Source organism: Oxyura jamaicensis, chromosome 21, assembly GCF_011077185.1.
Source record: "Oxyura jamaicensis isolate SHBP4307 breed ruddy duck chromosome 21, BPBGC_Ojam_1.0, whole genome shotgun sequence".
NCBI classification, from domain to species: Eukaryota; Metazoa; Chordata; class Aves; order Anseriformes; family Anatidae; genus Oxyura; species Oxyura jamaicensis.
Genome location: NC_048913.1, coordinates 2,730,186 through 2,757,668, shown reverse-complemented (window position 1 = coordinate 2,757,668; position 27,483 = coordinate 2,730,186). Strand labels below are relative to the sequence as shown.

Here is a 27,483-nt window from a genome sequence, read left to right as displayed (position 1 = left end):
TCTGGGGCTGCCCCCAGGGCCGCGCCGCTCCCATGGCAACGCCGCCACGCGCCCGTTGCTAGGGCGGAACGCCTCCTTACTAACTTTGTCCCTCCCCTCGCCCCGTCCTCACCCGAGTCCCCCCTCCCCTCTCTTTGCCCCTCCCCTCCGCCCCCCGAACCCGCCTCCGATTGGCTTCCCGCCGGGGGACGTCACCCGCGCGACGGCGCCGGGCCCAATCGGGGGGCGGCGCGGGCGCGGGGAGCGGCGCGTGGCGGGCGGCCGGCGGGGTGCTGCCGGTTGGGCGGGGCCGGGCGGAGGAGGAAGAGGAGGAGGAGGCGGAGGCGGCCATGTCGTGGCTCTTCGGCCTCAACCGCGGCGCGGCCCCGGGGGGGAGCGGCGGGGACGCGGCCGGGGTCTCCCTGCCTCCAGCCCCGGGGGGTTCCGGAGGCGCTGGTGGGGGAGGAACCGGGGACCGGCACCCGCCCAAGGACAAATGGAGCAACTTCGACCCCACGGGCCTGGAGCGGGCGGCCAAGGCGGCGCGGGAGCTGGACGCGTCCCGTGGGTGACGGGGGAAAGGGGAACGTGGGGGGGAGCGCGGCCCCGGGGGAGGGCTCGGAGGTGCTAACGGCCCCTGCCCTCTCTTGCAGGCCACGCCAAGGATGCCCTCAGCCTGGCGCAGATGCAGGAGCAGACCCTGCAGCTGGAGCAGCAGACCAAGCTCAAGGTGCGCACGGGCTCGCCGGCCCCTTCCAAGGAAATACCAGGTTTTGGGGCTGGCATCAGCTGGAGCCCCGTTTTCTAGCGATCTGCCAAGGATTCTGAATCTTTAGGCTGTGGTTTGGCTTTGGCAAGGGGGGCGCTTGTTGGAGAAATAAGAGCGCTGGAAGGTGAAGTGCAGTAGGGTTGGTACCTTCCCCAGCACGTTTCCCGTCTTTTTTGGGGTAACTGGTGTGTCTGGAGTGGGTTTGTAAATCCTGCAACATCACAGCTGGTTTTAGGGAGTGATGAGGGTTTTCTGCATGGAACTGTAGATTAGCTGGTTAAAAGAGAGACTTGCATGTGCTTTATAATGATTTTATTTTTTTTCAGGAGGTAAAGTTATATTTAATCACTAAATAGCAAGCCACACAATTCTTATAATCTTCTTACAGTCATACTTTAGCTTTCTATTGTCTCCAGTTGGTTTTGGAGGGTACCGCTCTGATAACAAACACAGCGCTTATGATCCTGTGATTCTTTGAATCACTGTGATTCTGTGACTTAGAACATAATTGTCCTCGTCTTTTCTCCCTGGGGTTATGTATTGAGCTCGTTTGTGATAACTATCTTCTTATCTTACCAGGAGTATGAAGCTGCCATAGAACAACTGAAGAATGAGCAGATACGGGTACAAGCAGAAGAGAGACGAAAAACGCTCAGTGAGGAAACCAAACAGCATCAAGCAGTAAGGGAACGGGGAGGAAGCTAACTGATAAGAAACCTTGTTTGTGTTTGCTGTATGGAAAATGAAACATTGCTTTAATTGCCCTTTTGGATGGTGGTGGGGTGGCAGTTGGCTGTAAACGGGAGGCCATTCACCAGCTGAGCCTGTCTTTTACGCCGGCTTTGTGATGATGAATTTAATGTGTAGTTAAACGCAGCTATGTCTACTTGCGCTTTTGATACCGAAGTCTTGGTATTGTCCAAAGAGACAGGTAATGGCACTTGGCTCTTGTTTAGTCTTTGAAATTCCCCTAAAGAAACTTCTAGGGAAGTGCTGCTGAACAACCTGAGAGACACTTTGTATTTAAGAGCTGGTGGCATTGTAACACTGTAGACTACGGGCTCATTGAGTGCTGTTACCCTGAGCAGTGAAATGTATCGGGTTATTTGGATTTCACTTCTAAGTAGCCCCTCAGCTTCTGTTTCTTCCAAATTTTTTAATCTTTTGAACAGAAGAAGTAACAAAGGAGAAGCGATACAAATCTGGGAGCTGCTGGAGGCTGTGTTGTGAGCGATGTAGGGGTATTCTGCTATGTTTTTGCATAAGTGACTGAGGTGGCAATAGTTCTGAAATGTGGGAAACATAAGCTAACTTTTTTTCTAATAGCTCTCATATGGTGGCTTTTTACTTTGAAAAGACAGAAAAGTAGGGGATTGATTCTAATTGATTATTCACCTTGGGAATAGAGCTAGAACCACTGGATTGGCACATGTTGCTTTTTATCCCGTCAGAGTTTAGACTTTGAACAGGGCTGGCTCAGGAAGCAGGCTTCACAGTCTGTTCATGAGTTAGCGCTTGAATTCTTGCAGTTCACAGAGCGTTACTTGAAGTCAAAGCTAACTTGATCGTGATCTGTTTCTGAAGTGCCAAGCTTTAGAGTTATTGAGGAGGTAACTTGCAAGCTGTTCTGGTGTCTCTTGGAGTGGAGAATAATATCACCCACTGTGCAGTCCTTGTTGATGGACTGGGGCACTCAGATGACTTCTGTTGAGTTTAGATGATGTAGATGTATTTGCCAGTTGCCATGGAAAATTGATGAGAGAAGCTAACAAGAAAAAGGATCAGGAACGGAGCTTATCTGACAGGCAGTGTGTATCTTGACACTTCTATTGCTTGCAGTCGCCAGTCCAGGTACTATGTTTTAGAACATGAGAGCATGTTTTTCCTAGTAAGTGTCCCTTTCTGGGCCAGAGAACCCTTGTTCTTCATTTCTGTATCTGTGATACCTTAAAATGAGGTCAGACTACTAGACTCCTCAGCATAGAGGAGTTTATGGAGCTGGATGAGGAAACTTGTCCCAAACTTTGCCCATTCATTTTTTTTTTTTTTACACCCTGGATTTTATTTTTTTTTCCCTTTGTGTATGCTTTATTTTTTTCCCCTGCATGTTCCAGATATCATTGTCCTTGGGACTAGGTTCTTTGAAGTGCCTGATCTTTTTATTCTACTTTTTATTTTGTTTCAGCGAGCCCAGTACCAGGACAAACTGGCAAGGCAGCGCTATGATGAACAGATGCGACAGCAGGTATGGTAGCTTCCTTCTCTAACCCAGCTGGGCACTGAATAGTAGGTTTCTTTCGTCAAAGGTCTGGAAATGTGCCTTATCATGCTGGCCAGATAGCTAATGCTAGACACGGTTGCTCTCATCCATCCTACTCACTTGGCATCAGTGTTTTTGGCCAGACAAATCAAAGATCAGGACTTAGGACCAAGTGGCTAAGAGCATGGGGCTATGAATGTCAATCTGAGAGATGGGGAGAAAAAGAATGCACTTCAGCCTAAGCACCAGCTTCTTGATAGCAATTAATATACTTAAGCTTACATAAATACCTAGTGACCGGGTCCTTACCACTTTAATGCATCTTCTGCTGTCACCTCTGCTTCCAGCAACTCGCTAATGAGGAGAACCTGAGGAAGCAGGAAGAATCTGTACAGAAACAGGAAGCCATGAGGCGTGGTAAGTTACAATTTTTCTTTCACGATTGACAAAGTGGGTGGGCAGATCGGTCTTTGCTCTGGTGTTTGACTCCTTGTCTGTATTGGCTCCACGTCACAACTGGGCACGTGCTAATGTTACATTGGCAAATAGCAGGTAGATCCCAGTAGTACTAGAACTGCCAATTACTTGCAAAATCAGTTTAAGAAATGGCTGAACTATTAAATGGCTGCTCTGTAGTGCTTGGATTTCCCAATAAACTATCAGCATCTCCTGATATTGCAGTGAAATCCTGCTCTTATACTGGAGCAGTCTAAAACAGAACCGATTCTGAGGAGGGAAGAGGAAGAAAATAGCTACTGGGAGTAGTATTTGAAACCATGTCACCTAACCTCTATTTGCTTTTTGTTTTGAAAAATAAAAGTTGAATAATGACATGTTCGTCTGAAACTTGCTTTGTTTCTTTTCATTGTTATGGAGTTGCTGCAGTCACTGGGTTGGGAGAGCCAGCAGGACTCCACTAGGCCACAAGTGTCAGAATTGTAAGGCAGTTTGTAGGTGACCCAGTGGGAACAGAAAGTTACTCTGCACGCACGTGTTCTGCCGAGTTGTCTGCTCCTTGCTGCCATCTAGTGTGCTCTCCGCTTAGGTCAGTATCCTTGTAGCAACCGTTTAACAAAGCTCAGGGGTGAACCTTGTAGGAGGGGTTGATTTAATTCCTGAGGTCCCCACCTCCTCCCAGGCACCACTCAGGCACTGCCTTTTTCCTTCTATGTTGCTTTATCCCAGATTCTCTAGCTCTCTGGCTGAAGTCTGTCCTAAGCAGTTTTTGTGGTAAGAGGTTTCCAGAACAGATTTATGATTGTCTTGCAGTGCTCTCTCTGGAGAGGGACACCTCTTTGGTGCGTGATCCCTCTGAGCGCTGAGGGAAAATTCCTTGCCTGTCTTCTCTGATACCGTACTGGTTGTCTGGGAGCACACAGCAGTGGTGAGGCCAGGATGAGTCAATGCATCTTTCCCCAACCTGCTGCCTGGGATTAAACCAGCCTAAAAGATTCTTCTCTCCTTTTTTAAAGCTACTGTGGAGCGAGAAATGGAGCTAAGGCACAAGAACGAAATGCTGCGTGTTGAGGCAGAAGCAAGAGCCCGTGCCAAGGCTGAGCGGGAGAACGCAGACATCATTCGGGAGCAGATACGCTTAAAAGCTGCTGAGCATCGCCAGACTGTGCTAGAGTCCCTCAAGTATGTGCAAGCCGACAGGAGGACGTGGTTGCCTAGCTTTTGTGCAGTTTTCTCTCATCATGTAGGAAAACAGTTCTGTTTATTCCTCTGAGCTAGGAGGAATATTACAGCTGAACAGCTTTGTGCTCTGTACAATAGAAGTTAGTTGAAAGAAAAGGTTCTTTTTAATGTGTCTTGGTACGTTGTGATCTGAGTGGGAACCAAAGAGAATACAGAGCTATGAATTCTGTACGATTTTCAGACTGTTTTGAAAACAGCTGTTTTCAACCTGTATTTATTAAGACTGAGATTTGATTGCTGCAAAAACTGAGTTCTTTACATTTTCTGAACATAAGCCATAAAAGTAAACCAGTGCATCTCCAAAGGGTGGGCATTTGGATTTTTAATTTGTTAATTTTAGGTACCTTGACATTTTTAAATAGAAAGAGCTTTTAATTTAAAGATTACAATGCATCACTTACCACTAAGCTGATTCTTGATTATATTAAATCAGCTTAATGCCAAATGCTTTTCTGGATTTAATCTCAGATCAGGTGTAGACATCAGATGTCTATAAATGTATGTACATGCTTGTTCACGTTTGAGTTCCCAGGTGAGCCCTCAGTTTGTTTTGACTGGTTCTAAAGAAGATCATTACAGAATATAAAACTGTTGTAAATTGTTTCAAATCAGTCATCAGAATTCTTTTCTCTCCTGTTTGTCTTGATGTTTTGTTACCACAGGACAGCTGGAATGCTCTTTGGGGAAGGATTTCGTGCTTTTGTAACAGACTGGGATAAAGTTACAGCCACGGTAAGATTGTGTCATGTACTGATAGCTTCCAGAAAAGTCTGTGTAGGTGTATGTAAGACTAACTCCTTGCTGTGGTATGTCTGTGAAATTTTAGGCAGAGTAAACCATGCCATGAGTGCTGCTTAGTGCTGTCTTGCAGTATTAATTTAAGGAGATACCACGTTCCAAACATTTACACTAATTAATTCTCATCTTTGGTCACGTAAAAGTTCTGACTTTGATCAGCCCCGTGTAATTGTCTTGCCTTTCGAGGAGCCATCACGTTAACAAACACGTTGCCTGAAGGTGTGCCTGCTGCTACAGGTAGTAGGTGGAGGTTCTGTCAAGTATGCTTTTTTTCATCCTAGCGTTTGTTCACAGTTGATGTAGCATTTGCTGCCCCTTGTGTATGCAAGGCAGCAGTGTGTAGGTAACGAGCATTATCAAATGCGTAACACTGCTTTTATAGGACTACTTTGCCAGTGGTGGTTTTTGGGGAACAGAAATCTAATCCCAGCTCCTTCCTGCTGGTATCTTCTGGTTAAACTGCAATCTGGAAATGTCTTTTTAGGGATACTGGGGAAGGTATATTGAAAATGTGTAAGAGTTGATCTCTGGACACAAAAGAGGTTTGTTTCTTCTGGACCACTGTTCAAAATTTGTCACTGTGTACACCTCACAAGTAAAAACAAATAATAATTAAAAAAATCTGACAGTGTTCCCCCACTACAGGTATATTTATTTATAAATCATTAGAATTACAGTAACAAATGTATATATTTTCTTCCTGCGCCCCAGTGGATGGTCTTTCATACCCCCTGGGATGCATGCATGATGCTTTGGAGACCGCTGCTCCAGACGAAGGATACAAGATAGTGACATGAAAGAAGGAGATTATGTGGTGTTTTTGTCTTGCCTGGAGAATTTGGATGATTACTATGCAGCGATTGCCATGCAGTCTTCACTAACTTGAACTGAGGCTTCTGCCTCTTCCCTGGTGGGAGTTCTCACTACATCTGCATTCAGAATTCCCATATTTATTGTAAAAATTCTCTTCTCCTTGATCTTCATCCCAATAATTTGAGAAAGCACTGCCGGGGAGTAACGAGCATATAAATACTGAATGTTGATCACCAGGGACAGTATCCTGTCATTAGAACAAGGAGTGGGGAATAACATAAGATTTCCTGGGTAAATATTGAAAGGAGAGCGTTCCTTTCTTTTCACTGCAGCAAAAATGCAAATGCTTTTCAAAAACGAATAACGCCGCTAATCACTTGCTAATGATGGGCTTTCTTCCTTCTCTCTCTGCCTTGACTGACATATTTTTGGTGTCGTCTTGTGCGCCCGCATCGCCACATCATGGGGGAAAAATGCTGTTTATGGACAAGCTGGGAATTAAGAGATCACTTGTAGAACTGTTGCGTGTCTTGATTAAAAGCCGTCCAAGCGTATTTCTACGGGAGGAAAGAGCATGGCAGTTACCTCGTGTTGACATAAGGCTGTTTCTCACTGCACTACTTACAACAAAACTTCACGGTGCTAAAATAGTTTTAGTAGCACGGCTTGTTAAAATGGACAATTTGCTTTAAATCAGTCCCAACCATCTGTTCCGCCAGCCAGTTTTATACGGGGAGGCTGGCACAAAAGATGCTTTGTCTGAGTGAGTGCGCGCTTTTAGTGGATCCTTTTGTAATCAGCAGGCCCTACCTGGAGTGCCTGCAGTATCCGGAGCCTTTTGAAGATTACTGCCTGGTGCTTTTAGCTGCATATTCTCTTGACCCAGATACCAGTTTCCTGCATTATGGTCACTTTTGCTTCTGACGAGCTCTTGTCTTGTGAATTTAGGACTTTTTAAAATAATGCCAAGAGTGCATATATTTTTAGAAAGGAGATAACACAGCCCCAAACTCTTACATTTTCTGTTGCTTTGAAAAATGCCGTAATGCTGACTGTAAGGCAAGATTTAGCCAGTTCTTTTTAAGAGTTCCTCTAAATAAGCCCTGGATTTTCATCTTTCTGCCTGCTGTAAGGGTTGCTTCTTTTCCTACCTCTTCCCATCTGTGTAACCCCAAAGGTTCTGTTCAAAGTTGGTTTTGTTTTCAGTGGAATTCACTTTGTCAGGCATAGATTACTTCCTTTTCTAGATACTTCGTGATGAGCAGATAGGCACTGTAATCAGACTGATTTGTGGAGCTGGCATGGTGATTGGGCTCTTCCGGGAGGGTGAGTTGAATAATTTTCCCATTTTGATGTGTAGCTGTCAATCTCCAAGCTGTTTTTTTTTCTCTGCATCTTGTAACGTGGGTGTCAGTGAAGACCTAAATTCTGATAAGCTTCCCTCTGCCTGGATGGATCCGGTGCACCAACCCCTAACTTTGCTGCTAAGCAGATGAGGCAAGGGTACGTGAGGTCTTTGTCAAGGTACCTTGCTTTCAGAGGGAGGCTGCTAAAAAGATGGAGTCTCTTGTGTCTTCCAAATGCCTGTAAGCTGAGATGAATCAGGAGCAGAGGTCGTCTTAATCTTTGCATCTTAGAACCTGCAGCTCTAAACCCTTCTTGTTTCCATCCAAAGCACAGGTACATTGCACATCTGAGCAGAGTGGAACCGAGCAGATGGTGTCTGATGGTTTATTGAACAATGCCATCCTTGTTGTCCTTGAGCTTTTTGACCTTGTGCTGTACTTGTAGCTGAAGCCTGCTCACTCTAAAAGCAATTGCAGCTTGCCCTTTTGTCTACCTGAGCTTGCTCAGGTAGGAATTACTGGCACCTAGCTGCGAGCTGAACACGGCCGATTACTTAGGCTCGGAACAGTGAGGAACAGTTGGCCTCTTCCCAAACACCTCTCAGTTTAAAAGTAATACCCCTTGTTCCTTACATTTTCAGCTGAATAGGATTTCTTGGTAAAGCAACTGACTAGATTAGATAGGTGGGACTGAAGGCTTATGTCTGTGCACCTGAATTAAAGGTTCATAAAAGGTATCAGTGCTTTCAGTCTCTGGGAGCAAGGTTTAAGGAGAAAATCCCATACATGCTGAAGATTTCTGTGAAGTCTTGCTTTCAAATCCTGCCTATCCCGAGATGTTAGTCATAGGAACCTCCTGGAATGTCTTTAGCACTGTCAGCACAGCTCCTTGTCTGTTCTGACAGCTCGCTATGGTGGAAAATGCTGCCTGCAGGGCTGCTTGGTTAAATGTGAGCCAACTTAGTGCTGAACTGAGCAGTGACCATAAACCACAGAGCAGTCTGGAGTCTTTCTGCTTCACTGACAAATTGATGGGAATGTCTCGCATTCTAGGGTTTCTGAAAGACCTCATCTTTCACTGTAATGCGGTGGTGGTAATTCCCATGGTGGCTTTAGCTTTGAAACTCTTCTTGAGTACCTGTTTTTCTTCTGTATTGGATCTGACACGACTGTTCTCCTTCAGCAAGTGGTTTTGGCCTCTGCTGTCGCTGCACTTACTTGCTCTGTCTCCTATTCAAAATGAGTTCTAGGAAGCATTTTTGAACAACAGCAGTTCTCGTGTACCAGTATTTACCAAAAAAAACTAGTGTACGGTGCTGTGTTGATATTACTGCCACATATATGGTGCTGCTGCTGTTCTCACGTGGGTCGTAGGCTTACTGGGTGGGACAGTTCTAGGGCTCAGCTGATGCAATGTCTGTATGATTGATATGTAACCTTTTCTGTTCCTGGTTTTCTCCTTACTATCCATTTTTGCTACCCTAATGGTCTCTGTGCTCATTTCACAAGCTTTTTGTGCCTGTGTTATGACAGGTGATTTGTATGTATTCACTTGGGAGCATCTGCCCCTTTGCCCTTGGTGGTAGACACAATTCAGATGTTTCCCTTGACATCTTTAGCTCAGCATATGTTTTCCTGTGTGAGGAGGGAGTAGTCTGGCAGGCAGCACCTGGTTTGTTCAGGCTTATTAAGTGCTTGCACGAAATACCTTTAAAAAAAGGGGGGGGGGAATTAGCTTGACTGTGTAAACAGCAATAAAACATCTGAGCACAAAAAAAACATCCTACTTGCTAGCGTCTGTGCTGAACTGTAGTTCCCTACCACAGGCCATGCTGCATGCTTCCACTATTGCCTTGCTAAAAGTTTTTCCTAATCCTCACCCCTTTCCTTTCCAGGTGGCAGGCCTAACCCTGCTAGCGGTGGGCGTTTACTCTGCCAAGAATGCCACTGCAGTGGCAGGGCGATACATAGAAGCACGTTTGGGCAAACCTTCCCTGGTGAGAGAGACCTCACGTATTACTGTGCTGGAGGCACTTAAGCATCCTATCATGGTAAAGTTTTGCTTTGTTTTTGTCTTGCTCTTAGCCACAAGGATGCAAAACTCCTTTTACAGCTTTGTGGGTCTTTGAATAAACATGCTATTAGAGTGAGCTGATCTCGTTGCCATTTTATATAAGATTTGGGGGTATTGAGTTTCAGAAGCAGTGGTTGATTTCCACATGTGAGTGACTGATTTTTGTCCTCTGTAGGTTGGTAAGCGTCTTACCAGCAAGGCTCAGGATGCCCTTGAAGGAGTTGTTCTCAGTGTGAGTACTGTGTTTTGCTATCTTGGTCTGGAACGATGACTTCTGAATCTCAATAGGAAAAGCTGTTACCTTACACACGCTTCAAACGCTGTAATTCCAGTAATTCTGAAGACTTATCACCCTTGTGGCACTGAGACCATAAATAAGTTCCTGCGTTCAGTGACATACATTAACAATTCTGTTAACCTTCTTTTCCCTCTGTGCAAAGCAGTTAGAAATCTTAGCTCAGTGCTTGCCTGGCTGCAGATTTTCTCTGTAGTCAGCATGTTAATATTCAGAGTTCTGCTTGTCTCATCTAATCTGTGAAATATTACTGAACCTAAATCTGCTTGTAGGCCAAAAGCCTCAGCACCATGTGCACTTGCCCATCTTGTGAATGGTTCTAAACTTGCTAATTAGGGCTGCCTCTGTGTATTTGATTCTGAATTTTGATTTCTTGATATCAGGCACATTTAAGTGCTTGAGGCCGCTGAGAGAAAATGCTCCTGCAGGAATGGCTTTCTCCCAGTACCTCTATAAAGGCAGTAACAAGTTTGAGCATGGATGTTTATCACTGAAATGAAAGAATTAGTGTTGCAGAGAGTCGCTTATGTTTTGACATATCCCTCCCAGGGTATCCAGGGTGAGGTAAATGTTGAGGTGTTAGCACTTCTTAGAGCAGTTACTGCACTGCTTCCTCGCTTGATAGAAGAGAACTGCAGTCAAGTGGACAGAACTTGAAATTGAGTAAATCCTGATATACAGAGGGAAACGACCCTAATCCAGAGCAATGAGCAGCTGGAGTTGAGGCCTAAAAGCTTGAGACTGTAGGAATGCTGCCAACTTCTTGCTGGTACTGATCTGTGAAGCTGATAGATGCTAGTCTCTTGGTACTTTCTGTTCCTTAAGTTTAACTCTTTTCTTACAGCCACAGTTAGAAGCACGTGTGAGAGATATTGCCATAGCAACAAGAAATACAAAGAAGAACAAAAGCCTATACCGGAACATTCTTATGTATGGTCCCCCCGGCACTGGAAAGACACTCTTTGCCAAGGTAAACCCTGCCAAGATTCTGACAAGGTGTATGTTGCAGAGGGCTCTGAAAACAACAAGGTCCTAAGCACCCTCTCCGGTCTGAAATCCATTGCTTGACCTTTGTATTTTTGCCTCCCTTTTGGGAAGGGAGGAGGACATCCACCTGCTCCAGATTAGTGCAGCCACTTGGATTCTAACACTGAGCGTAGGCAGAAGAGCCCTTCCATCTGGAAAAGGCACTTGGCAACTGTGACTTGTGAAATTGCAACACCAGCCTGCTGTCTCGTTTCCACCTCTGTTAATTATATACGCTTGGCTAAATAGGGTTCTTCCCGCTTGTCGCTTACTAATCCTCAAGTGAAAGAAGAGATAGGTATGGCTTTACTTCACATATGTTCCACAGGGATGGTGTTTGCATGGATTTGAGGTGGGATTTGATTTTTGACTTGCTTGTCAGGTAGATGTGAGGTTTTCTATACTTGTTTGATTTGGTGATTCAAGCTGAGTTTTGTGTCCCTGGCAATATGGAGCCCAATACCTTGCTGCTATCTCCAATAGTCTGCCAGCTAGTTTGGATTTGTAAAGCACTTAGAGAGGGGCAGGGCTAGGAAATTGCAACAGAAACATAAAGAGAAGAAGGAAGAAGAGCTGAGAGAAGTGTTTAGCAGTGGAGAAAGGGGAAGAAATGTATTTAACACTTACCCAATAGCATAGAAACTCCAAGGGGCTAGTGGCGGTAGCTGTAAAGGATTGAAACAGGTTGGAAGAGCGAGGAAAGAGCTGAGTGCATCTGACACATGCTCTAGAGAGGAGCAAATACTGCACTGAGAAGCCGACTGTTTTTTTGAGCTGTGGCTTTGGCACTTGGGTTAATGGCAGTGACTGTACAGTTTGCTGTTACTGCTCTTCCAAAAAGGCAACCTGTCACAGTGTGGTGGCCTTCTTTGACTACTGCAGTGCAAAGCTTTATGGGTCTGCAGCTGTAAGTATTCCTGCTATGTGACAGGATTCTTGAGACAGGTGTGAAAACACTTGGATATAACTGTCAAAGCTCCCAGCTTCATTGGACTGATGCAAAACACTAAACATTAGCAGCAGGAACTGGGCGGTTTTAATAGGCAGAGCAAAGCTTTTTTTTTTTCCCCTGCCTCCTGCTGCACAGCAGATAATTGGTTGGGTTCAGCTAAGCATGTTTTGTTGGAGCTGTTGCTTGTCTACGTGGGTTGACTTGTTCATTTTAACCTTCAGATGACTTTCTTTGACTCACAGAGCTGGATAGCCAGCTCTGGGTCAGCTGATGATGTGTAACTCAGCCTGCTGTCTGTCACCGTGGCAGGGCTCAGTTGGAGGCTGGTTTGGGAACTGTTCTGAAAGGGAGGATGGAGATCTTTCCCTTTATTGGCTTCACATCGTCGCCAAGCCTGTTCTTTCAGACACAGGCAGTAGTGGGCTGATTCACCACTGAGGTGTCACAGAGAGATGGAGAAGAATTTTAAGCTGGAAGCTTAATTACCATGTTACATAGCCCTTGGCAAACTAGTTGGGGCTGAAGTAGAGGGAGGTTTCCTGAGGCTGTAATTCCGCCCTGCAGTGGTGTGGCAGCCTAAGCAAACTTTGGGTAGTGCGATCCATAGGCTCTTCTGATGTTCTTGGTTAATTTTGGCTATCTCCTGTTAAACTTGCTTTATGGGCAGGCTTGCATTTTGTGACTTAGCTGAAAAGCACAGATTTGAAAGGCTTTTTTGTTCAGTTGTTTTTTTTTATACCTGAAGCTTAAGGGAGATGTTTCCAGCATGCCTCAGGAGTTTCATCAAACCTTTTTGTTTAGTACCCACCAGACTAAGGAGTTGTGGCAGGTTTTAAAAACGCAGTAGTAAAGTTCTGTTATTTTATCTGAATACTCATTGGGTTCAATGAGCATTTAAGTCCTTTTTCTTTACTTTTTAAAAATAAACCAATGCAACTTTGAGTTATATTAGTTAAGCAGCTAGTGAAAAGAATCCTGTTCTGCTGCACAGGGGAAGTAAATTAAGAACTAGACCATGAAGAACAGAGTGGAAGAAACAAACAACATGGGTTACAGATGGATATAAGCACTCTCGGCAGTGCCTTCTGCTGATAAAATTTCATGCGTTGCCACAAGACTAATTTTCCATCTTTCCTTCCACTTCAAAGCAATCCTGAAAACTGCCCTGACATGACTGAAGTGGTAAAGAAGTATTCTCTTTAAGAGTGTACTCACCGTCAGAAAATAAGCATGTTGATAGGTCTAAGTGACTTTTATTTCCCTCCTCATCTTCTACGGTCTTGCAGTGACAGGGAGCTCTTAACCCAGTGGTTTTGTTTCCTTCCAGAAATTAGCCGTGCACTCGGGCATGGATTACGCCATCATGACAGGTGGTGATGTTGCCCCCATGGGGCGGGAAGGAGTTACTGCCATGCATAAGCTCTTTGACTGGGCAAACACCAGTAGGAGAGGGTAAGTAGAGGTTCCTCTGACCCCTAACGTGCTTTCTTGCTCAAAGAAGCTCACTGCAGTGAGCCGTGTGAATGATACTCGTGCACAGATGAGGCAACACTGACCAGGAATAACATCATCCAAAGTTTGCCTAGGATGGGTGAATTTTTGCTGCGTGGTAGTATTCAAAAGGCTGAAAGCTTTTGCTCTTCTGCTCCACCAAACATTTTTTGTTTACTTCAGAGTCTCTAGATCAGCCATAGCTTGACTCCCTGCTGCTCTCCCCACGCTGGTGGAGAGAAGTTGCACGCTTGAAGGCTGGGCTGCATGTCTTTCAGAGGGATTTCTGTTCTGACAGCAATTTGAGTTAGCACAAATGGAGGCACAAATAGGCCTTTAAACTCCCTGGATGTTAGGTTCCCTGTTGCAATCGTGCAGGTTTTAGACTGGTAGTGTTTTGATTTGGTCCTTGTTTAGTTTTCAGTCTCAAGCAGAAACAGAACTATAAGAAAAAATGATAAGGTGGAGAAGGATGCTAAAGGCATCGACATTAGGTGGAAGTAAAAGTCACAGGCTGCTTGTGATTTTTTTGGTCAACTTTAAAAAAACAAACAGAAGTATTGATACTCGGCTAAAACTTGACTCCTTGATTTTTGTAAGTGTGTGTACTGGTGTAAGTTGATTTCTGTAGTCCATAGGCAGCTGAGGAGCTGTTTGTCCAGCCAGGTTATTAAACTCCAATAGAGAATGTGCAGTGGGTAGCAGTTTGGTTTTGTGTTACATTTGGATTGCAGATTTTCTGTAGATAAACACAACAAATTGTTGACTTAGATGGACATTACCTTGCAGCGTTGGTTTTAATCCTTGCTATGTTTGTCATCTAAATGTTTCCATTTGCTACTCTGCAAGTTTGTTTTTTAAAGGGGAGAGTAAATGTCCTGAGGATTTCCACTCCTTAATCTCCTCTTAACCTGATGAGCTGGAGAAAGAAAGGTGAAAGAATTTAAGTAAGCTTAGAAAAAGAAGTTGGAAGATGTAGGAGATTACAGATGCTGGCTGAATTTATTCTGTCCTCATTAGAAGCTTGCTTTATAGGAACTTGAAACACTCCAGATACCTTTGATCATCACCTTAGTAAAATGATTTACATTTACATGGAAAGATGGATTCTGTGATGGTTTACATGTCCATAAACATCAGTATTCTAACCTTGGGTAACATGCAGTTCTTAAGCAGCCTTTATTCTGGATATCCAACAGTCTTAGCTGCTCGTGAGTGCTGTGTTACCTTTATGAGCTAAAGCAATAGTGGTAGAGGATGCTTCTCTGCAGAGATTGTAGCTGAGAATATTTTCAGAAAAAACTGGAATTGAATAAAAGATGTTAAGAGGCCATGAAATCCCTTGAAAGAAAGCTGTATTTGAAGCTGGACAAGAAAGTAATACAAGCTGTGGCAGCTTTATGAGCAACTTGGTTCTGTTATTGATAAACATCGTTATACGCTTGGTCCCTTGGGAAGAGCACTGCCCCTGGGTTATAAGTGAATTTATTTTCGTGAATTATTCATTGACTTTATTAATTCACTTCTCCACAGGTAGTAAAACCATTATATTATTGGCAGTGTGGTTTGGAAGGGAAAAACTCAAGAAAACAGCAAAACAGTCTGCAAGGGAGGACTCTGCAGGTTTTCAGAATGGCATAAGGAAGCATGGGAGGAAGAAGTCTGTCAACAAGACTTCTGTGCTTCTGTTTCAGCTTTGTAGCCTTGCATACGCTTCTCCAGATAGGAGTAATGCTAAAAGAAGTGCTCATAAATAGCAGGGGAGCAGGACTAGATTTCTAGAGATCTAATCAGACTTGACAGGAACATGCCAGCAGTGCTAGATAGAAACCCATTGCCAAACTGTGCCCATGAAAATTCCTTTTCTCTGGTAATTGGTATCTCCCATCTGTATTTAAAAATCTGGAGGAGGTTAAGGTCGTGTGTCCAAGAATTGCTTCTGCTCAGCCTGCTTCTGAACAGCAGGAAACAGCCGTAGAGGCCTGGAGTCATTTATGACCTAAGGTGTCTTAAGCTAATGCCTCTTTCTTAACTGCTGGCGTGGGCCAAGAGCATGCAACCAGAAAGTCGCTGCAGCTCAGATAAGAAATGTTGCCTTAAGAAATTAAATTGGTTGTGTAATCCTTTAGGTTTACAGCTGGTCACAGGTGTGGGTGTCAAGCAGGGGGACAGGAGAATCCTCGAGCCATTGGAGCCTCACTTACCTGTCTCCTATTACTGTGTAGTGCTTTCTTTTTACAGCCTCTTGCTCTTTGTGGATGAAGCAGACGCGTTTCTGCGGAAGAGGGCAACAGTAAGTAATTTTTCTGTGGTCATTATCTGTGCATGCTGCTGTTAGCCAGCCAGCCCCCAGCCTTCTTGTTTAACCCGGTCAGCCAGCTTACACAGGCAGAACATTAAAACTGGAAGGTGCCACATTACTCAATTAAGTCATGCAGAAACAAGAAACGAGCCTTTTGCAGGTGAATGGGATGAGCATCTCAAGACTGACTTGAAAACTTCCTGCAAAAGACATGGGTGATATCTTTTGGGGGGTTTGCAGGCCACTGGGCAGTAGGAAAGAGGTGCTTTGTACAAATAAATAGTGATCTTGGGATGTATTTGTAACCAAACTGTTTTTCCACTGCGTTAACAAAGCTGTATCAGCACACACAAAAGATTTATTTTTTTCTCAACATAAGTTACCATACTGGGCACTGAATCTGGCCTTGCTACTTGAACCCCAGTGGTCTATTTGAAGAGTCAACCCTAAAAGATTACTTTAATTATCCTGTAGGTATCTTACTAGATTAGGGAAAGGCACCTGGGCTGTTGTTAGAGCATTGGGTTTGAAATCAAGGGAATCGCTGACTGAGGGCAAATGTTTAACCTCTCGACTGAAGCTTTGCTTCCTAACCTTTCTGCTGGGTATACAAATTGATTGTTTTTTTCCTTCCAGTTATTATAGTGCTTTGCAGTCTACTTTAATGCAAATGCTTGACAATAACAAAATTCTCTTTGTCAATAATGCTGCTTAGAGCTGTGACCTCTCAACTTTGCAGTTGATCTATCTTTGAATTTCTTCTTTGCAGGAGAAAATCAGCGAAGATCTCAGAGCAACTTTAAATGCATTCCTGCACAGAACAGGGCAGCACAGCAACAAGTAAGTATTTCAGTTTTCCTGAGCTGAGGAAAGCCAGGAAGTGCCTATGTTGTGCAAATGAAAGTTGGAAGCCTCTGATCCATACCATTAAGGGCTTGCAAATTTTGCACAGAATATTCCCTTCTTAGTTTATCCTGAATGCAGCTTATGTCTCCTTTATCTTTTCCCGGAACATGGAACTCGGAAGGGTTGTACATAAGGTACAGATTTTTACAAGATGTACAAGTTCTTAGCTTCAGATAGTTTTCCCTCTTTTTCTAGGAACTATTCCTTTTAGACTTGTAATATTTCGTAACTGTGGATCTAGCAAAGTTAGGTTATTGACCAGATTTATCATTCCCCTGCAAGCCAGGGAGAGGGCGTGGTAAGGAGGCAGTCCTTTCCCCTGGTATTAGGGGACCTTAGCACTGCTCTGGGCATGCTTGTTTTGGTGCTCATGGGTGCCATGCCTCCACTATAAACAGCTAGGCTGTCATTTTCACGGATGTTTAATTTGCCCCTAATTTAGACCGTGAACCATTCTAGGAGAATGAACATGTCCTCATGATTCATGCACTGCATTTTGCTTCTAAAGAGCCTTATTGCTGCTTTGGGCAGTAAGGCATCCTGCATTCATAAAAGGAAATTTACTTGCACAAGCCTAACGGTGTGTAAATCTAGCTGATTTGGAGAAACCCTGAGGAGTGCTGTTATTTGGCTGTACCAGTGAGTTGTTACTACTGTAACTGAGCACTAGGAATCGTGAATTGCTGGCTTAAACTTCCCAAAGAACTTTCTGCATCTTCTTGCTGGGTATCTGACTGTGCATGTTTGTTTTTATCCTTTTCACCCAGATGTCCAAGGGAAGGTTTGAATCTTGGGGTGGGTGTTAATGCTTTTTCTAAGCTGTGTTTCTGCAGGGGTTTGGAGGAATTTCTTGTCAGTAGAAAAGGAATGACTTTGTGCCAGTGTGGCTCATGGGCCAGCTAAGTATCTTCAGAAATGACAGCAAAGAACACAGCCCCCTGTAGAGTTGGATTTAAATAGACTGCAAGAACGTCAATATTCCAATAGCTGTGGTTAAAAGCCCATTTCAAATTATAATGCACTATTAAGCTGGTAACATCAATTAAGGCATTAAAGTAGAATTGGCATGGGGAAAAAGCAGCGTTACGAAGCAAAAGAAAGGGCTTCTGTCTTCAAAATGCTCCAGGAGAGAGCATGACCTGGAAGCTGGCACATCTGTACCATGGAGCAAAGCTTGGTCGAACAAGCCACCGTTCTGTTATGGTACTTCTTGTGAATGCCTTTGTTTCTGCACACGTTAGACTTGTAGCAGGAAGGTGTTCTCAGACTTTCTTGAAAGAACTTAATAAAAAAAAAAAATGCGTGGCTGCCTAGATGCAGGGGAACTACATGAGCTGCTGCAGAAGAATGACCTCCCCATGCAGTGGCATGCCCAGCAGTGGCAAACTCCCCTTGTTCTTAGGCCAGGATGAGTCCATTCTGTGCTCTCCAGTGCTTTGAGCTGGCTGTGGTTCCAGTAGGCTTTCAGTGTGGCAGCCCTTCACACCTCCCAAATGAGGATTTTAGTCCTGCTGTGATTCTAGGGTTCTGTGCAGCTAGCAGCTTGAAGCTAGGTCCCTGAAGTGGGATTTAAGTTGGAGATATGTACATGCCAGAGAACGCCTCTCTCCGTGTTGACACTTGTTCCAAGGTTTCAGACTTAGAGGTCTGTGGGAGGTTGTACTCTTCCTAAATGTTTCATGCCCTTAACTTGAGGGTGATTGTGGGTAAAATGATAAATTAGGCTTCTGTGGCAAGGACAGGCTGGGGAAGGCTGATACTGCAAGGTTAAGTACTGCATTAAATGTGTTTCGGTTGTAAATAGCTTAAACCATGCTGCATTTTAGTATGTGGCTTGAGATGCTGTTACAAAGCTGTTTCTAAGAAATCTGGAGATGTGTCAGGTCTTTGATACTGGCCATGCCAGTTCTTGATGTTCAGACAGGTTCTTTAATGTGTTTTTGTATGTTTCTTAGTCTTCCTTCTTGTGTTTCTTACTTCCAGGTTTATGCTTGTTTTAGCAAGCAACCAGCCTGAGCAATTTGACTGGGCTATCAACGACCGAATAGATGAAATGGTGAACTTCGATCTGCCCCAGCTAGAAGAGCGGGAGCGGCTTGTGAGGATGTATTTTGATAGGCATGTCTTGAAGCCAGCTACAGAGGGTAAACAGTGAGTATCCCTGCAGCACTCTTCGCCCATGCAGGATTCTGGTTGTTATCTCCTCTTCTGTGTATTTTTTCAGTATTTCTAAGTAGCATTTTTTGAGGAAATATCTCTGGTTGTATGTGGCAGGCTGTAGAACATCTTTCCGACTTTTCCAGGAAGCTGAATGGTCGATAGCAAGTTTCCAGGATCAGATCTTGGAAGCATTGGGGTTACAGTTACATTATCTTACAAATATAACCAAAAGGCAATCTGGCTGGTCTTCCTGTCTGTCACATTATGCGTAAACCCAGTTTAAACCACTCATCCAGGTAAGAGTTGAAGAGATGCCTCTTGCCATCCTGTTATGGGATGAGGTGCCGTCCTAGAATTATATGCCATGCTTTGTCATATGCTCAAAACTTAGGAGACCTGTTACTATGCTGGAGGCAGTAATGTAGGTATGGGCACTGTTGGAACTCCTCATATCCAAGCACTTGCCTTTGCTTGTTTTAATCCAGGTACACACATTTCTTTGTGCCATAAAATCAGGCTTTCTGTCAACTCCTTTATTCAGGATGGAACTTTGTACGGAGATTAGTCTGGCCTGATCTTTGACTTCAGTTTCATGTTGCTCTTTACAAAACTTACCTCTGGCTTACCCCTCCTCTTGTCATGTGGTTACATGTAAAATAATCCTTGTGCTTGTGCTTTCAGACGTTTGAAGCTGGCACAGTTTGACTATGGCAAAAAGTGCTCAGAGATTGCCAGGCTGACAGAGGGCATGTCTGGTCGAGAGATCTCTCAGCTTGCCGTGGCATGGCAGGTAAGTAGGGCTTTGATCACGGGGCTTCCTGGGTCATGTTCACTTTCTGGAAGGCTTCAATGTTTGAGTTTTGGAGTCTTGGAATTTGCCTCACTTCGAAAGTTTCGTTATGTCCATGCAGTAACACTAGAATTCTACCAGCTCTGAGGTGGGTGTCAGAACATCAGCATAATTTATCTCACATATAGGAATAGCTTTTATAATCACTAGTGGGGAAATCCCACTGAATTCATTCCTCTTACTACTGTTTTTTTCACCTTTTAAGATACAGAAAACAAATCTCCTTTCTAGTCCTTACCTGTGGTAGTCATGAGCAGAGACCCACCGTAGTCATCCAAGTGCTGATAGCCCTTATTTTATTCTTTGTTTGAATGTTAACACACAGCTGCTTAATTTTCCCATGTGGATTTTGTATTAAACATACTTTGAAGTGTGTGCTGTCATCTGAAAATGTACATAAAGCTTTACTAAAAAAAAAACTATTCTCTAACTGCCTGAAGACGTGCCAGGTTAGTATTGTTACCAGCTCAGTCAAGGAACTCAGCGAGATGCTTGACTGGTATTTGGGATTCAGAGGAGCTGGTGCATGTTGATGGGTTTTAGATGGACTGCTGTACTGTCCAGTTAGCATCTGTTCAAAAATGGCTCTGGAGAGCTGATGGTATGAAAGAAGGACCAGAATCTTTGGCCTATTTGCTTACCCAGAACAAGTAGGTCGTGGCTTAAACTTTTTCCAAGTATAGCTCTGCTTTTTCTTGGCTTCTGATTTTGAAACCCAGAGTAAAGACCAACTGTATTTGTTTTAAACTGGGTGACAGTGCTGTGGAGGGAAAAAACAGGCCTCCTTAATTGTTGTAAATTTTTTTCTCTATTTAGAAGAGAACCCCACTATCCATGTATGTCAAAGGTCTTGCTGCCACACATGTCCCATAATTAAAAGCTGTGGAAAATGATCCTTTTGCTTTTTATAAGTTTCTCAACTCTCTTGGTTTGTCGTTCCTCCCCAGAAATGACCTTGGCTTCTAAAATTTATCCTTTAAGTGATCTTGAAGGAAGCAGGAGGTGTGGGGGTGAAGTTTCTTAGTGTTGTTGCCCTGATTATTTTTTTTAATGTACCTCATAGCCTGGGGACTATTGACAAGGGGCTCTATAAAACTGCATAAGAAGGTTATGCTGTCATACAACAGTCAAAGGGCTTTTAAGGAGAAAGAAAAAGGGAGAAAAGGGGGGAAGCAAAAAGCAGGAGAGAGTTGGCAGAAAGATAAGAACAGTTTTGAAGCAGCATCTGCAAAAAGCTTCATCTGTATCAAAATCAAAGTTATGGGTGTTCTGGATCAAGGGACTTTATATCTTGTCCTTTGTCAATGAAGAACAGTGTCATGGATCAGTGTTAAAATAGCGCAGCCTTTTTGCAGCTGGTGGCTAGACACGTGGACTCCTTTCCTCAGGAGCTGGATGGATGGTTACAGTTCGTTAGCAGGTTTGTGAGAGCATCCAAAAAAGGGTAAGGTTTCTGCACTGAATACTGCCCTAGACTGATCCTAAACACTACCATAAGGCTCTTCTTCAGTCATTGGGTCAAGAAATTTGGAATTGCGACCACCTGGAGCTCGTGTAGAGCCACACAGAAGGTTTGTTTTTGCCACATTTGTCCCACTGACTTTTGGCTCTGGCCAACCTTGAACACCTACCTGTGTTTTCCTGCTGTGCAAAGTACTGAGGGTATGGCACTGCAGGAGCTGCAGTTAAAAGCCTCTGCAGGAGCAGAGCACATCACAGCTGAGGCAGATGTTCTAGGTACCCTTAACCCAACCTGATCTGAGTGGTGTCAGTATTTTGAGGTCTGGGTCAGCTTTACCAGGTAGCTTCTTGTACTAGCTGTTAAACAATGCCCTCTCCTACTAGGGAGGGATTAATGCTGGAGTTTGAGTCTTTCTGGCAGTGTTAGTTCTGCCTCTTATTCCTGCCTTTCTGCTATCCTTTCCATTGTGCTTGCACACCTCTTTGTATGGCTGTACTATGAACTGGGTCAGGGAGCTGAACAGAATTAAAAATAGCTTGGCAAGACGACTTAACCGCATAGTGACACTTTTTGTCTTGGCACATCTGAGGTCAGGGTATGCAGGGGCTGTATGAGCCGGCACGTCTAGCTCAAGCAGTGCTTACCAGACTGTCCTCAGCTGGATGCAGCAGCTGTCAAGTGGCTGTATGCTACCGATAGGGCTGCTAATTTCAGAATAGTTGGTCTTTGAAACTCGCGTAGGATTGAACTGTTGATTTTTAAGATGCTTCGTGCCAAAGATGGCTGATGTGGGAAATAACCTGATGTGAGTAGCACACAGTTAATCTTCAAGCCACATTTTTGTTCCTCTTGGACAAAATTTTGTCCCTCTTGGATGTGGGGAGCTTTAAGGAAGCTAACCTGAGGATTTTCTAGTTAAGAGGAAGATCTGGACTTCCTTCTCTTCCCTCCTTGTGGTTGCTGTTCGTGCCCTCCCCCCAAAGCATTATGGCAAGCTAAAAGCACAGGCAGGAAGAATTCAAGATGTCATGAGTTGAGAAGATAGAAGGCAGGAAGAGCCAAGAAAAGGGGAAAACAAGGTATCTCTTACAGTTCTGGTTTTGATCTTAGTAACACCTTCCAGAGCTGTTAAACAGCAGATGTCGTGAGCCTCGTGCTCTTTTTAGAAGTCTTCACAGCTGCCTTGAAACAATTATGTCTTGAGACACTTAAGCTTCCAGTGCTTTTTTAGATAGGCTCATCGCAACAGCTGCTGCAATACAATATGCCTAAGGTCTCTGTTTAATAAATGGATTCAATTGACCCATTCTGGGGAAGATTACAGCACAAAGCCCTGGTGAAAACTGCTTATTGTGAATGCTGGAGCAGAAAGCTGGATGGGAGCATTTTGTTTGCCTTTTGTTTTCACTTATTTTGCATTGTGCCCTGATGTGACTTGGCTCTAATCCTCAAAGTGTAGGCTTAATTGCAACATGCCTGTTCCTTAATTCACCTCAGATTTGTGTGTGTGTTTTCTTAATTAGTTCTTTCCTCCAACAGTCATTTTCAGCGTTGCTGTCTGTAAGCGTTCTACCTCTGTCGAGGTGTCTGAGAACAAAACCTCAACCAGTGTCTGGACAACAGAGACAAATGCTCAGGGTGCAGAATGTCAGGCTTAATCTGCAGTGAAGTGTTGCTCTGTTCCACAGGGGCTGTCCTACTGATACCTCAAGCTGACTGAGACCTTGCTGCCTGCAATTCCAGTCTTAACCTCCATGCGATGAACCCTAGTCAAATCGCACACCAGGCAGTTCTAGGAAAGGTAGTGGGGCATCTGTGGTGCTGCTGCCGCTCCAGGATCTGCAGAAATGCTGGAGGAAATGGACAGGGAGCACCTCTTGTAAAAAGCTGGCAGGAAGGTATTTATCATATTCTCAACCGAGTTTTGAGATCGCTGGGACCTACATCAGCTCTGCATAGCCTGTCTGATCTCATCTCACAGCCAGAACTGAACCTCAGAGGTGGTTTGGGGAAAGGTAATGTGTGGAACCAGCTGGAGAGAAACCATCATAGCTGTCAGCTCTTAACCAAAGAGCAAACTGGAGTGACAGCACGTGGCCACTTCGCTGTCCCATGGCCTTGCAGTCATTTCCCATGAAGATGCTTTTGGATTGCTCTGCCAATACTGCTATTAACATAAACATCTCAGTTAAACTAGAAGCCCAAGCAGTAGGTGCCGCTTTCATACATTTAATTTCACTCTAAGCTGGGTTTGAAATCGATTGGGTGCCACTTGAATGAAGCTCAGGTTCGCTGTTGTTTCACTCTGGCTCGGGCTGTCCTGAAACAGAAAAAAATACGTGCGGAAAAGCAGAGAGTGTAACCTCTAGTGCTGGGAGAAATATTGTTGTCTGTGGCACAGCTAATAGTCTGCATGCTAGAAATCCATTTTAATCTCCTGCAGAAGACCGTGCCTTCCCTTTTGTCCTTGTTCTTTTCCGTTCTCCCTATCTAATCCTTCAGGAATATAGCATGGATTAGATGCATTTACACACTTTAAAATTCCCGTCAGATCTATTACAGTGCTGTGCAGACCTTCGAGTTCTGCGCCCTGAACTTAAACCCATTGATAGGCTTTAGATAAAATGTCAAAGAAGCAACTTTTCATTATTCCAAGCCCTACCCTCTGGAAAATTGTTTCGGCATCACTTCAAAAGAATTCTCAGGAGTTTTATATCCCAGTGTTAACGATAGAGGTGAGCTTCCTGTCACTTCTTTGCCTTTTGTGCCACAGATATAAATACCTTCTTGCTCCCTGAGCCTTGCTTGTGTTTTTTTTTTTTTTTAAATGTATTCTGCCACACGAGGTTATGGGCAGAATTAATGTTTCAGAAGTGTTTGAGCTGAAGGACATTATAAGCCTAGGGGGTGTCTTTTTATTATATTTTTGACCAGACTATTTTCATTATAAATGTGATTCAAAGGATACAGATTGGCTTGTTGGCCATGTAAAAATAAACCACGTTTCTTGGCTGAAATGAAGGATTGGGTCGTTTAAAGCTGGGCTTGTCATCTGTGATCCATTCCTCTACTTCCACCAGAAGGCTTTGTTTTCAGATTATTTTTTCACAAAACACGACTGGTTGCACTGGAAAAAAATGGGTTAAAATCTGTCCATGCAGGAGGCAGAGGTATGAATATAAATGAGGCACAGAACCATTTTTGTGTGTGTGCAAGCTACTCCCAGAAGGGACAGCTGCTTCCCCCATTTGCTTTCTTGACAGTGAGGGCCTGAGGCTTTCTAAAAATAGAAAGTCATTGAGAAAATCAACAGAGCGTGAACTGCACAGCTTTGCAGGAGTTTCCACAGTTAAATTTATGGTCTATGCAGAGGCAGGGAGGAAGGGAAGACATCCTCTCTGTTCTGTGGAGGCATACGGTGCCCAGCCCGGGAACTCTTACTCCATTTTAAACCTCCTTCTGGCTGGAGGGCTGCGTTGGCAAAGGGGTGCTGGCTCCTGTTAGCCTCAACTCCCCAGTAACAAAAAAAAAAGGGGGGCAAGAAATAAACACAAAACAAAGTGCAGGAGGGTGACGGGGTGAGTGAGGTTGTTTAACTGAGCCAAACCTCCCCCCCATGGCCCTTTCCCAGAGGTGAGAAGGCAGCTCGTGGTTTGATACCCGCTGGGTGAATATTTGTGGGAAGGATCTGCCTTGTGGGGCGCAGGATGCCTCTGCTCTCTTGTCAGACACAGGACGAGTGCCTTCGTGCAAAGACTATTTGCAGGCTCCTTTCTACTCCTCTGCACTCCCTGCTTGTGGCTGGTGTTTACCCTCTAAGTCGAGGTGTGAGCATTAGCCTAAGTTGTCACTTCTGCCTTAAGCAAGGATTACATAGGATTTGCACAGGGAAGAGTCTGCTTTTGATGCTTCTTGCAGTAAAAACCAGCGCCTGCTGACTCCACAGTTACACGTGGCTTCTTCAGTAAGACCTGTTCTCCCTGGTGATGTTCCCCCTTCTCCATAAAGGGCTCTGGGGTAGGGGCTGGAATGTGAGCTGGGGAGCTTGAAACCAACGCTGCAACCTTGTGTACCTTTGTCAAAATAATTACTCCAATTGTTCCTCCTGCAGTGAGGGCGCAGTAATCCAACAGGCAGGTGCAACCTCCTGTGTTGGCCCAGTCCTGGGTTGGTACTGCCCAGGTCAACAGCTGGCTCCGGGGCTTGTCTTCCCTCCCGTCCACATCTCTGGACAACGAGAACATGAAATGGCCGCACTGATTTCTCGCAGTGATGCTTTTGCAGACTTGTTATACTTGGATAGAGTAAAGCTCATTGCTCAAACCTCAGAAGCGGTGTTTCACACTGCTAATGATTCGTGTGGCCTGCGTGTAACACCTTAGGAACACTTCTGCCTGTCCTGAAAGCCAAAGTTTCTGTTCCTAACCCGGATCTCAGGGAATGCCCTGCAGACAGAAGGGTTGGTGTGTGACACTCCGTAACACGAGGGCTCTGTGGCAGGAGGGATGTGGACAGCTTGGGGCTGTTGGTTTGGGGCAGGCATCCTGGATGTGAGAAGCTGGAGGGGCTCCCACCCTATTTGTGTCATGCTCCCCTCTATCTAGCAGGGCTGTACAGGGAACCACAGCACGGGGTCGCTTGCAGGAGCACTCGCACGGGGATTAACCAGATATAGAAATCTGCAGCTCGGAGTTGCTTTGTTACCTTGGAGATGAGTTGTTCAGCTCACGCTGTAAGCATCCTCCCCTTCTAGGGTGCGGGTGCCTGTGTTACCGTCTGCGTAACGTCCATCAGCAGAGCCATGGCTGTTCTGCGTGTTCAGGCACAAGTGACAGCCCTTTTGCCGCAGCTAAAGCGAGGTGGTGTACGATCCTATTTACCCTAACGTGCCACTGGAAACGTGGGCAGGTTGGCAAGGATGTCAGTAGTTCTCAGCCTTTCCTGCAAGGAACTCTGCTCAAACTTGTGCTGCCTGTCAGAGCAGCAAGAGGACCAAGCGTTAATTGCCAAGCAGAACTGGGGAGACACGAGTTGGGGATAAATGGAGGGGGGTAGAAGAGGGGAGGTCCCCCAGGCAGGTGAGTGTGGGCTGGGAATTGACACGGCACAGAAGTGATACAGGGGAGTTTCCTAGCAGAATGCAGGAGGAAAGAGAGATTAGTGCGTATTAGATCTCATTTTAGAGATGCCACATTGCCTATGCTCACCCTGGCCCTGAGCGTAGTCCTCCCATGTAAGTATTTAAAACCTCTTCTGTTGTCTTGGATGGAACCGTTCAATCACCATGCGCACCTTTTACTCTTTACTTTATCGACTTCGTATGTGCAGCACTTTTAAAGCAGGAGGGGAAATTTAAACAAGCCAAGTGTGACTGCAGCCTAACCATACTGGCTACATTCAGCACTATGAACCCGTTGCCTTGTTTCTTCAAAGATCTTGCTTCCCAGGAAATCCAGAGGCAGGTAGGCAAAGGTGCTTGTTAGTACTGCGGAGAGAGGCTGTAGCGCAGCATGTGAACCATTCTCTGTGCTGGGGCAGGTGTTTTTGTTTCAGTCCTTGGTTCCTTTCTGTTGGTGATAGGCCAGATCGCAGTGGTTACCACCACCCACTTAGAACAAGGCTGGATGTTGTGCTAGGTAGCGTGGGGGCAAATGTGCATGAGGAAGACAGGGAGCAGTTCAGCTTTGCCCTGACTGTAGGGTTTGTGATCACTGGCTCACCTCTCTTGCCTTTGCCTCTCCAGGCTGCTGCTTACGCATCAGAGGACGGCATTCTTACAGAGGCCATGATCGATGCCCGGGTCGCGGATGCTGTGCAGCAACACAGACAGAAGATGGAGTGGCTGAAAGCAGAGGGTGCTGAAGCAAGCAAAGGGGCCGGCAGAAACCCCCTCCTGCCTTTCCCCAAAGGAACGGCGGTGTGAGAAGCTTCCTGCAGGCCTCTGACCGGCGTGTTTGGGGAAGCGGCACGGGAGAAAAGTGGGAGGGTCTCCTGGGCAAATGTTTGGTGGAATCATGTGTTAAGTGAGAAATGTGTCCATGGGTGCAAGGAAGGGGGAGGGAGCGCTCCCTCAGTCTGCCTTGGCATTTGTGTTTTAAGGATGTACCAAAGGGGGAGGAAAAAAAAGGGTTTTAATAAGGCAGAAACAACTGTATTAAAGGACCCCCTTGCTCAACCACTGTTGACTGTGTTCATCTGTGTGGCCTGTCTTGCTAGAGAGCCCCCAAACTCCACCTCCTTCTTGGCTTTTTGACACGGGTTGGGGCTATCCTGGTGACCCAGGCCTATGGGGAACACAGGGA

At 45.0% G+C, this 27,483-nt stretch overlaps 1 protein-coding gene across 1 annotated transcript; it reads left to right on the top strand.

Moving 5' to 3' along the window:
- The first annotated feature begins 280 nt into the window (after positions 1-280).
- On the top strand, positions 281-27,361 carry ATAD3A (ATPase family AAA domain containing 3A). The gene is made up of 16 exons (XM_035344766.1): positions 281-543; positions 633-709; positions 1,328-1,429; positions 2,934-2,993; positions 3,356-3,425; positions 4,481-4,646; positions 5,369-5,438; positions 9,559-9,714; positions 9,913-9,969; positions 10,877-11,002; positions 13,338-13,462; positions 15,743-15,794; positions 16,573-16,643; positions 18,693-18,860; positions 19,551-19,659; positions 26,925-27,361. The coding sequence occupies exons 1-16, from the start codon at positions 330-332 to the stop codon at positions 27,102-27,104; spliced, it is 1,803 nt and encodes a 600-aa protein (XP_035200657.1). The 5' UTR covers positions 281-329; the 3' UTR covers positions 27,105-27,361.
- Positions 27,362-27,483: the final 122 nt, after the last annotated feature.

Bases quoted from the DNA above. Each gene is read 5' to 3' on its own strand.
- ATAD3A (XM_035344766.1), top strand. From the start codon at position 330: ATGTCGTGGCTCTTCGGCCTCAACCGCGGCGCGGCCCCGGGGGGGAGC. The intron at 544-632 runs GTGGGTGACGGG...CCTCTCTTGCAG, and splicing joins GCGGGAGCTGGACGCGTCCC to GCCACGCCAAGGATGCCCTC. The intron at 9,970-10,876 runs GTGAGTACTGTG...CTTTTCTTACAG, and splicing joins TTGAAGGAGTTGTTCTCAGT to CCACAGTTAGAAGCACGTGT.